At 43.2% G+C, this 12,355-nt stretch overlaps 1 protein-coding gene across 2 annotated transcripts in view; it reads right to left on the bottom strand.

Moving 5' to 3' along the window:
* The window catches only part of map3k4 (mitogen-activated protein kinase kinase kinase 4), a 48,798-nt gene that overhangs the window by 29,148 nt on the left and 7,295 nt on the right, over positions 1–12,355 (bottom strand). For both annotated transcript variants that reach the window (XM_061958911.1, XM_061958919.1), the window contains exons 2-4: positions 5,404–5,597; positions 3,904–5,312; positions 512–772 (exon numbers count right to left, since the gene is read on the bottom strand). In XM_061958911.1, the coding sequence (XP_061814895.1) occupies positions 512–772; positions 3,904–5,312; positions 5,404–5,597 (1,864 nt within the window). The remainder of the gene's footprint in view (positions 1–511; positions 773–3,903; positions 5,313–5,403; positions 5,598–12,355) is intronic.

Below are 12,355 nucleotides of genomic sequence, written 5' to 3'. Positions count from 1 at the left end.
CTCTTGCATCGATCCTATACTGATACTACCAATTTATGGATTGATCTGCCCTCCTCTTTGGTGTTGTGTACTGGCTGCAACTAGACTCTTATTAATCTACTTATTATTTTCCTGTTAATAGCTACTTACTTTCTGCTGCAACTTTGTTCTATCAGCACAACTCTCGAGGTGTAACATGTTTAGCCTCGTTCTCCAGTGATGCTAGTTAAGATACTAAGAAATGCAGTTAATTTGCCATGATGGAAGTGATTATTATAATCTTGGGGGAGTGGCTCCACACTCTGTATGGAGACATACAATTAGCTGCTAGTCGCTTGTCAGCCGAGGGACTTATCAAGTAAATATACTGTCAGCCACAAGGGTTTTGCGATTGTGAGATTGGCATTAAAAGGCATTAATCGTCAATGACATACTTTTCACGAAAAACATCCGATACTAATCGGTGGCCGATCGATGGGCACATCCCTACTGGTGATGGCTTAAAGGGAGAGACTCAGGAAAATCTACATGCCTGTTTGATACTGAGTAGTGAAGGTTCTCCAGCAGGCCTCTGCTCCAGTCGAAGCTTGAGGCACTCGTGGATGACGTTGAGGAGAACTCTGCAAAGCACGAGGAATGCAGGCCGGAAGGACGGGAGATCCATGTCCAGCAACTCCTCCCAGGACACTTGGTCCGCCCCGAGTTCCGGGTCAGCCGAGCCGGCGCAGGAGCCTTGGTGCGACAGCTCCGGCAGGTAGTCGTTGTACAGCATGGGGTCTGGGAAGTCGGCGAACTGCAGAGGGAGGAAAGCCACAAACATATTTAAGATAAGTGTGAGCTTAAGGCTTGCCAAGCTTGCGAGCAAAAACATTTTAGTGCTGATCAACATTAGGATTGTTCAAGCTTAGCCTTTTACAGGAAAATGTCTTCAATGCAACCTGTTTCCCATATTCATCACTTTTGTGTTGCACAACACTGAGAAATAGGTTTTGACCAAAGCAGCAACTGCACAAAGATAACTAATAGTAATCTTGCTGAGTCATAGATGTGGAACAGAATGAAAATAATTCTCAACCTTTTCACAGCGCCTTAGATTGTAGTATTGCGTTCAACAAACTAGTAGTTGATAACTGTTCACAGCAATAACCGCAAGCTTTACAAATACTCTTTTACACTTGCCAATTACTACAACTCAACAAATACATACTGCTATACTATTACTACTATTATTTTTATCAGGCTGTGTGCATCCTCATGTGAAAAATAAATACATAGCCCAGTGCACATTGTTCATTTGTTTTTGACACTGTAGTGGAAAAGCACTATAATGTGATTTAACTGTTGTTTCCACTAAAATTAATCTAGTGTATCGCCAGCATACAAGCAGCAGGATACTGTAGCAAATAGTAGAAATGTGTCATGTACAGCACAGTAGTTTCTTTGGTTTTATTGTTCTGTGTTGAAACGTTTCTTTGCTACAAGATATTTGCAACTTTCTTTGACCCGTATGTAGTTTATTTTGCAGTCAGAAATGCGTGGCAGTCTTTGTTTGGGGCCTTGATTTGGCCAAATGATATGTTGGCAGTGTATCCTCCAGAAAATTTGTTAAGGTGGTTAAGTTAAGGTGGTGTCTCTCCAGGGGATGATTCACAAAGTCAAAATAATGACTTACTAAGTCAAAATAATGACTTACTAAGTCAAATTAATAAGCGTTTGCAATAAGCGTTTGAAAAAAAAGAGTTAAATAGCAGGGACCCTGCCATTCAAAACTAGGCTGCTACATTACTAATGATTAATGAAACTATAGCTGAAAATATAATACAATAGCAATAGGAGAGACTATTCATCCTTGAACACCATGGAGTTCATTTAGGCTTTATGATGCAGTTACATTATTAAATAAACTATCAGAGACAGCTTCAGAAATTCTTCATTTAACATAATGTCGTTATTTGTTGCTTCAACACAGCTCAATCAACACAGAAAAAGGTAAAGTGAAATAACCTAGTTGTTAACTGTAGGTCAATAACGCTTGTCTTGACAGGGCTTTGCTGTCCATTTCATGTGGGGCGCGCGCGCACACACACACACGCACGCACGCACGCACGCACGCACGCACGCACGCACGCACAGTGAGCTAACATTACGCTAAAAGCTAATTAGCCTTCACCTCAAGGACTGCGGGCGAGCTGAGCTGCCGCTTATGTTTCTAGAACGCCAACGGGCTCATAGTGATGTTACTAGTAGTTGAGTTGGAGGTGTTTATTATAATTTGGGGAGAGTCCGCTGCCTTATGCTTACCTGCTAAACACCTTTCTGCTCACCACACCGTCTCTCCTCTCTGCCTGCTTGAGCCCTGACTCCATGCGCTCTGAATACGCACTGCTGATTGGCTGTTACCAGTCTGCGTGTAACCAATCAGATGGTTCTGTGGGTGCGACAATGCTGGGGTGCACCAGCAGCACAGCAGAGAGACGTACTGATGGGGCTTGTTAAGACGTTAGTTTAGGCGGTGGCTCTTTGTTATTAAGGCGGCCGCCTTAACAACAAAGCGCTGCGGGAAATCCTGCATTTGGCTGTACTATAACTGAGACGATATACAAAAATCTGGGAAAACTTTTGAAAAGGGTGGCTCTACGTGGGTACATTTCACATTTGAATCGATGCGGTACCAATTCCTGGTAAATGAGAATCGATACCGGTACTCAACGGTACCTATTTTCGGTACATTTACCATACCATACCAACTTTTGTGTGTTCAAATGTGTTAATAAATGGTAATTGTTTATAAAATAATAATAAAAACTTTTGGGGGGGGGCATTTAACACTGAACTGTGCTGTACAGTTATTATATTGTTTTCTTACACTTACAGTATGTGTCTCGTTTTCAAGTAATGTACTCTACTATATAATAGACCTTGCATTAAGTTACTAATCCAAGATGTTAGATGGCAGTAGTCTAAAGACTGAAGTGTGTTGCCTTAGAACCTGTAGTCTTTGCCATTAAGTTGAAATTTGCCTATCCTTTCTTTTGTTGAGCCCTACAAAGTGTTTATACTGCAATTATTATATTCATTACACTCTAGCTGTTTGATTGTAACATGTATCTTAGTTGTAGTTTTCATTACCAAATTTGTAGGTGTGAAAAACCTCTGATGCTAATCTTTTGCATGTCTACCATCAAATCCAATGTAAATTAGCTGATTGACTGCAAGTGCTGGAGTCGGTGCCGAGGCTGAAACCAGACGAGACGTCACATGCGGCATGCCACAAAGGTATCGAAATATGGCACCGTTTGATTTTTTATGAATCGGTCGGTACCTATATAAGTACCGAATTTTTTGCCCATCCCTAATTGTGGCGTACAAAAAACTAAGTTTGACTGTACCTGTAAAATTCAAGTTGACAAAAAACACCCTAGTTCGGGGGAACTGAAATTGAGGCTTAGCGATCATTTATGGCCCGCGACTCATTTTGTATCAGCTCATATTTCTTTTAAAAAAATGACAAAAATGGATGAAAATACCGTAAGTAAATAGGTGTAACATAATGACAAAAAATTGAAATATTGAAACAACTAACAAACATGACATGCAGGCTGTTTTTTTAAACATACATAGCTCATTAGTATATTGATTTTTGTTTAAACTATATGAAAAAAATGGCTTTTTTTCAGGATTTTGGACATTTGTGTGGATTGTGTAACTGCAATAGTTTCCCAGTTCTATTCACAATATATATAAAATCAAAAAAATCATAAATCAAAAGGTTATAAAAGCTGCCTAAGGGTGTGAGTTGTCACTTCACACAAATGTTTTTTTTTAAAGAAAATACACTGCAATATTGTTGTATAAACATACTGTATTAATTAAAATGTCATGTGCTGCCTAATCATTTTGAAGGAATCAATCAAAAAGTCTCACCTCCAGTGCAGGTGTGTGGCAGAGCAGGGCCGCCCTGGACCTCTGAAGGGAGCGGTCCATCAGTTTGTGCAGTCTGAGGATGAGTTTGCGCAGTCCCATCTGCTTCAGTGCTTTATCCACAAAGGGTCTGTAGATGGCGGTGGGGCAGAACACGCCCCCTCCTGCCTGTGCTGTCGGGAGAAACTCTTCCTCCGACAACAATCGGGCAAATTTGGGAGTCAGAGTCGGAGACAGCTCTCTCTTGTGTAGGATACATCCCGCTGTCTCCTCCTCCTCATCCTCCTCGCCGTCACTTTCAGCAGTGAAAGTGGCGGTTGAGTTGTTCTCCTCGTCCTCCTCGTTCTCCTCTTCTTCGTTGCCACGGGAGCAGCGGGGGGACGGGATCTCAAAGACGGGCCAACCGATGCGGGAGAGGTCCCGTAGGCCCAGGACGGTGGCCATGACGCGCAGCTTCTGGTTGAGGTCCTGAGTGATGTTGAGCCACAGGCAGAGCGCCTGCACTCTGCCCTGGAAGTCTCGCGCTGCATACTTCTCATAGTCCCTTTGCAAGGCTTGCAACGACGGGTACAGCGCCTCCACGTACTCCAGCAGCTCCATGACGCGCTTGACCTGCTCAAAGGCCAACCGCTGCCTTTGAAGGTGCTCTTTGCAGTCGCCGCCTGACCCCAGGGGCTCGGCTGCATTCATCCCAGTGGTGGGGCATGCACTAAAGCCCCAAGAATCCACCCCGCAGTGGTTGGTTTCCGCAACAGCTGGCTTACCTTTCTCTTGACAGTCTAAGTTCGGAACAGTCCTAACAGTCTGGCAGTCCACGTGAACGCCTTGGGACTCCGAACACAGAGCCTGTCTCAGGCTGTCGTACTTGACCTTGAAATGCAGCACATCGTTGATGAGGTCGGGGATGGCCTGGCGCGCCGTGAAGAGGAAGAAATCCTGGTCGCTGATGGAGCGCCGTGCGTGCCACGCCTGCAGCTCCAGCCAAATGACTTCATTGTTGTGTCCCATGAAGGCCATGTTCTCCAGGCCCCGCTGCTCCTTCTCCTTGCGCTTGGACGACATGGACGTGAGCTTGAGCAGCAGCCGCAGAGTCTCAAAGAACTTGAGGCGGTCCGCCGGACAGTCCGTCCTGGAGGTCTGGCGGTGTGTGCGGGCCATGTGGGGCATGGACACGGGGAGTTTGCAACTGCTGCAGCCCAAGCTCAGGTAGTGCTTCCGGGGGTCCATGTTGAGGGCGCCAAACGGCCCTGACTTGGACAGCGGGTCCAGCATGAAGGTCTCAAAGGTCTTTTTGTGGTCTCTCTCTGTGGAACGCAAGGTGGCCCTTTGCTTCTTGCCCTGCTTGTAGCTGTGGTCCTCGGGCATCTCCGCAGGCCGGGGGCTCTCTTTCAGGACAGACGGGCTGTGGTCCGCTGAAACACACACACAGAACTGCTGGCTCAGCAAAAGCAGACCGACCATACAACACAAATATTGTCTATGATCACATCTGATTTATCTCACTCTTGCAGGGAGAACGTCCACCACTCCTTGTCTGGCTGTTTTTCTGATGATGTTTGCCAGACATACGCTTCATCTGACGGTGGGTGTAAGGAGGCGATGTAGCATACAAAGATTCCTCTCCCTCGCTGGGCGAGTCCCAGGATTCCTCCTCCTGAGAGTTCTGTCTGGATTCATCTTCCAGCGGGTTGCCCTGCCTGTTAACATTTACGATGTAATTTAGAAGCAAAAAATAGCCAAACTGTTCACAACGAGCTATTCATGCTGACATTTTTATAATAAGCAGAGCTGCCCGAAGGCCGAAATTAACAACAAAGACGCTCTTTGGCTTCTTTTTTTTTTTTCCCTCTGAGTGATTTTAACGATGTCAAACCAGGAGAACCACAGAAGCATGTACAAGGTCAGAAAGTGCTTGAATGTTTGCAGCCATATCAGAGCGCGCAGCAAATCTCTTGCAATGCCACAGTTGCAAAAAGTGAGGCTGCAATGAATGTGCGGTGCTCGCCACAGCAGACTGACGACGGACTGGTGATGTCTCCCATGGAGCCTGACTAGCTGCCCCTCTCTGCACAAGACGACCACAGCGCTTTAGACACATGCCATCAAAGCGCTTAACTTCCTTTTACACTTCTATGATAATTAACCCTAACTCGCTCACAGTCTATGTTTTCGACATCAAAAAATCTAAACAATGCCCGAATAAGATGAGTGTTCTATATTGAACCTGCGCCACTACTTAGGTTTCGTTGTTAGGTCCTGTTTTTCTCAATTATTTTCTGGAATCTTTGTTTACACATCTGTTTTAAAGAGAACATCTCCTGAAAGGGACCTATTGTGCAAAACCAACTTTTCTCACCTGTTTTTGTGTATTTGAGTTATGCATAAGTGCCAAAAATTTGAACTCATACCATGGAGGCATGGCAGAGATATTTATAAAACAATCTTGCCTTCCTTCATACTTCCTCCAAAAGGAGATATTTGCCCCATTAGCAACTTTTGTCCCACGTCAGCGGATTTCTCCATAAATGACAAAGTTACCCACAGTGCTTTGTGTGCATCTACCATTGTAGCCCGTGTCATTTTTCTCTATCCTCTTGTTAAGAGGCAGACTGGCTCGTACATGCACATGCAACCTCCGCTTTTGCCATTTTTTATACAAATTAGCGTATAGTTCGAAGAGACGGTCAGAAAGCGTTTTAAAGATGGTCTGTAAAGCATAATCTATGCAACATTTTGACCTAAGAACCACCATCCCATGTTATCTACAATACAAAATAAATGAATACATCACCTGGGATAGGCTCCAGCACCCCCTGTTACCCCAAGAGGGACAAGCGGTAGAAATTGGATGGATGGATGTACTTAAGTATTCAAAGCATTTGCCATGAAGCTCAAAAGTGAGGTCAGGTGCATCCTGTTTCAACTGATCATCTCTGAGATGTTCAGATTTTGGCAACCCAAAATGTTGAAAGAGCCATATTGGACCAAAAATAAAAAATATATATAAATGTCTGGAGCCTCACACAATTAAAAGCCTTATATAAGTGTTACAATGACGGCAACACATTATGTAAGTGTTTATATTAGCTTACTATCAAAATGACTATGTGTCGCAGGCTGACAGAAATATTGAAATGTAATATTTATTCTACACATTTTTACAACATTGGAGAACATTAGTAAAACGGAGGCTGCTCAGAGGGTGAGATAGCCTCTTGGAAATTTCTGGCCTAGAATGGCCAAAGGTATAGATGTGTGCGTCCAATTTAAAGGAAACGGCAGGCTGTCTTCATCTAATGGACTTATTACAATCTTTGCAAGCTGTGTAACGTTTGCTGTGGTCTATAACGGCACATAAACAATCAGAAATGCAGCCAATATTATATACACATAATGTGTCACTAGACATGCAGATATAAATTAAATACACAGAGGACATGGGTAAAGAAAATTAAATGAGCTCAAATATACCTACAAACGAGGCATAATGATGCAATATGTACATACAACTCGCCTAAATAGCATGTTAGCATCAATTAGCTTGCAGTCATGCACTGACCATATATGCCTGATTAGCACTCCAACAAATAACATCAACAAAGCTCACAAAAGTTTGGTGGACAAAATGAGACAAAGGAGGAGTGGCAAAAAAACTGTTATTCTGTGGTAGTGTCGAAGAAAATTGTACATGTAAACAAACTACAGTGAGTTCAAGGACCGCCAAAATTAGTATGACAAAACTGCGCTTGCCAAATACTCTCGTCAGTGAAGCATGTTTACCGTAATACAAACAGTGGGATTTTTAAGAATTAGGGAGGTTTGTGTCATGTTTGTTCTCCTACAGAAACCGTATTAAAACAAAAAACATATTTCCCCCTCATCCATTTCCATTTTCATAATTTTTTTTTTTTAAAAGCTCCAGGGAGCCACTAGGGCGGTGCTAAAGAGCAGCAGGTTGCTGACCGCTCGCACTAGGGCTCGGTGATATGGACCAACACTGATATCCTGGTATTTTTAGTCTGAATGGCAATATACAGGGTGTACCGGTATCTTAAACAAAACGTGCAAAGTGCTTAAGGTTGTCTAAGTTACTTATGGCTAGATAACCAGTGTTGAGAGTACTCAGATTATTTTTGTTGGAAGTAGTAACGCAATGTGTTGCTTATTCTTATAAAGTAATTAGTTACTCCGTCCAAGCAATTTTCGTAAATTTTTTTCATGAACGTTAGGTTTCATCAAAAGAAACCTATGGCGGTATCGTCTCAAATACATATCTCTTTCTATATCGGTATTTGCTATAATACTAATAGTATTATTGGTAATACCGGTACACTGCCCAGCCCTAATATACATGGTACCACACTTGACAGTGCATGGCAGAGCACAAACCAAGAATTAAGTCGAAGGAAGGACCTACAAGACACGATTGTCTCGAGGCACAAATATGGGGAAGAGTGCAGAAAAATATCTGTTGCCTTGAAGGTCCCAATTAACACAGTGGCCTCTATCGTTTGTAAATGGAAGACGTTTGGAACCACGAGGGCTCTTCCTTGAGCTGGCCGGCCGTCTAAACTGAGCAATTGGGGGAAAAGGGTCCTAGTCAGGGAGGTGACCTAGAACCCGATGATGACTCTGTCAGAGCTACAGCATTCCTCTGTGGAAAGAGGAGAACTTTCCAGAAGGACAACCATCTCTGCAGCAAACCAATCAGTTCTAGATGGTATAGTGTCCAGGCGGAAGCCATTTCTTAGTAAAGATTTGCCAAAATGCACCTGTAAGACTCAAAGGAATTGCTTCAAGTAGCCCAGCCAGAACCCAGACTTCAATCCGATCTCTCGAGAGATCTGAAAATGGATGTACACCGATGTTTCCCATCCAACCTGATGAAGCTTGAGAGCAAAGAGGAATGGGCGAAACTGCCCAAAGATAAGTGTGCCAAGCTTGTGGCTTTGTATTCAAAAAGACTTGAGGCTGTAAATGCTGCCAAATGTGCATCAAAGTGTTGAGCAAAGGCTGTAAATACTTATGTACATGTGATTTCTTTGTTTTTTATTCCTAATAAATTTGCAAACATTTCTAAAAAAACAGAACATTTTCCACATTGTCAATATGGGGTATTGTGTGTTAGAATTTTGAGGACAAAAACAAATGTATTCCAAAATTGAATAAGGTCCGTTGTAACATAAAATGTGAAAAAAGTGAAGGGCTGTGAACACTATTTCGTCCTAATAGTAATTATGGTGAAAAATTTAATCATTCAATGACCTTGAAAATTTGAAGTATCAGCATTGGTATGACCAATACTGCCTCTGTAACTGCATGGTATTGGATCGATACCCAATGTGTGGTATCGCCCAAAACGAATGTAAAGTATTGAAACAACAGAAGTATAAGTGCTTATTACATGTTAATGGAGGTGTAAATATAACCATGTTACATTAGAGAGAAACAAGATATTGACATTAAATTAGCAGGTATGTGAATAGTTTGGAGAAAATACATGCGGAAATTATGTCAGCAGCCAAATTAAGAGCCCGTTTGAAAATGGTTCTATAATCATTTATATACCAAATAATATATTGTGATATATACATCGTTATCGCAGGAGGCTGCAATATATATTGCGATATAGATTTTAGGCCATAATACAGATTCCTATTATCTAGAACAGATTTATTGGATTTGATTCCAATGGGAAAAATAGTTTTGGTTTTCAACGGAACCTTAGGAACGGATTAATAAACACTGAGGTACCGTTGTACAACGTTACATTGTTATGATTAGCCCGAGCCCGGGATATAACGCTTGCAGCACGCTTGAAAGTTAGCGCCACTTTGCACACAATCACTGTTTTACCATGGGGCACTTTGATCCTGGAATGGACTAATAAAAGTTCCATTATTTCTTATGAGGGGAAAAAGTTTCTATATAAAATCAAATATGGCATCTGTGGACAGATTGTGTTCAACCGTCCACGTTGCACTGGAAGTCATATATCGAGCACGAGTCAGCTCTTTCGCAACCGAGGCGCGTTCAAGCTCATGCATACGCATTTTTGGCATTCAAGATGCTTGTTTTCATGTAATTAGGGTATCAATACTTTGCTGTCAAATGTTCAGACACAGAGCTAGCCTGACAACATAGTTGCAGTGCAGGGAAAGCATAGCAATCACTTGAAACCCTTCTATCTTAGGAAGGGGGGTCAGGCGGCACGCCTTGAGGCAACATTGTCAAACCTTTGTTACCTGATGCCTTTTTGAGGGTGTTTTAATAGGATTAGATAGAAAGGTTGGATCGTGTGACCCCAGCCAGAGGAGACAAAAAGAGAAGGAAGGGGAGGGTGGGGTGGTGTGGGGTATGCAACCTGGTGGCTCTGCATGCTGATCACCATGTGTCCCTTCATCCATCATCGGACTTAGCGGCATTCACGCAACACGTGCCCGTTTGTGTGGACACAGTGCAAAGGGGTGGGGTTGTATCACATTCGCTGTGTGAGTGTTTAAGAGAGGGCGCAGGAGGGCGTTCATCTGGAAATCACTTGCTTAAACTGAAAGGAGCGAGTGCAGGTTTCTATACGGCTCCATCTGCCCTGCATCACAATCCGCGCCCATTGGGAGTCCCCTGGGGGCTGCCGTGGAACTAGACTAGACACCTGCTGTGAATCCTGCAACAAATACTGCAACAAGTACTCCAACTGCCAGCACTGCAGCCCCTGAAATGACTTAAGAGCGACACTCGCATAGAAGAAGAAGAACAACAACAGTGGGGCCTTTCATGAGTGCATTGTATGAGAAACTGTGGAGGGGCTTGTTCTGCAGAAGCAGGAAATGACTGCACAAGAAGGCACAGTAAGCAATCTCTGCAGTCACAATAAAGGCATTTAGCACGTCCACACCGCACATCGGTGCAAAGGCAGGGCGCAGGAACGTGCATGAAGAAAGAAGGTGCCCGGCAGAAATGATGATGATTCAACCAAGAAGACTTTTGTTTTGCAAAGTGCAAGAGATCAAGGACAGGAATAGTCTGTGCATGTGAGAGGGGAGGGGACTGATCACTTTTTTTTTTTTAAAGACACACAGCATGACTTAATCGTTCAGGAATGACAGCAACACCAATGACGCCTTTGCTGTTTGCTCGCTTGCCTTCATGCACAGAAATTCCTCTTTCGGATACTTTTGGGTTAGGGAAGCCACTCGCAAGGTCAGAGGCTCGCGTGCCCTACTGTCTGCAAGCTGTCTCTGACTGGCCGCCGCAAGTAAATGATCACTGCAGATGGCGTCTGGCTACTCTCAATAGCTCATCTGATGGCTCATTGGGCACCCCCATAAAGGCCAGCGGAATGCTGCACCCTTTAGGCAGGAACACTGCGTGCATAATAAAAAGCACCAAAACCCAGCCTTTTCTGCAAAGCGACTGAAGCACAGATACCAAGGGCTGCCAGATTCAGCTGAAGGGAGGGGCATGGGGGTGACCTTTGACACCCAACCATCCACACTATTGTACCAGGAAGGGGCACTCTATTGTATAGGACTGACACGTGGCCCATGAGGCCCAGCACTGAATGCACACAGCTGTTTAGTGAGCACGCTTGCTCACAATGACAAAACTAAAAAGGACTTTTTTTTTTTTTTTTTAAAGAGAAAGAGATATGGGGGGAGGAAAGGAGGGAGAAGTTGGTCTGATTTGAAAGAGCACACTTTCCCCTAATTAGGACTGGCATAACTGACCCTCAGCAGACTAAAGACTTTAACACCTGTCCACACTGCAAAATAGATGAAATAGTCCCCCAAGTTATCGAGCGAACTAATCACACAATCCGCTCAGTGATGTCTGTTCCAGAGTCAAAACTGTTCAAGCACCATGAAACTTTATTAACGTAAAAGGCATAGATTTTAGAAACATTCCTAACCGCCATATAAGTGTAAAAAGAAGTTAAAATCTACATACAGTGGTGCTTTAAAATGTGATTGCAGTACAGGCCAAAAGTTTGGACACACCTTCTCATTTCAATGAGTTTTCTTTATCTTCATGACTATTTACATTGTAGGTTGTCACTGAAGGCATCGAAACTATGACACCTGTGAAGTGAAAACCATTTCAAGGTGACTACCTCTTGAAGCTCATCGAGAGAATTGCCAAGAGTGTGCAAAGCAGTAATCAAAGCAAAGGGTGGCTATTTTGAAGAAACTACAATATAAAACATGTTTTCAGTTATTTCACCTTTATTTTTGTTAAGTACATAACTCCACATGTGTTCATTCATAGTTTTGATGCCTTCAGTGACAATCTACAATGTAAATAGTCATGAAAATAAAGAAAATGCATTGAATGAGAAGGTGTGTCCAAACATTTGGCCTGTACTGTATATACATATATATATATATTAGGGGTGTAACGGTACGTGTATTTGTATTGAACCGTTTCGGTACGGGGGTTCCGGTTCGGTTCGGAGTTG

This window comes from Nerophis lumbriciformis, linkage group LG02, assembly GCF_033978685.3.
Source record: "Nerophis lumbriciformis linkage group LG02, RoL_Nlum_v2.1, whole genome shotgun sequence".
NCBI lineage: Eukaryota > Metazoa > Chordata > Actinopteri > Syngnathiformes > Syngnathidae > Nerophis > Nerophis lumbriciformis.
Note: the sequence above shows the minus strand (reverse complement) of the source record. Positions and strands in the feature narration are given on the sequence as shown.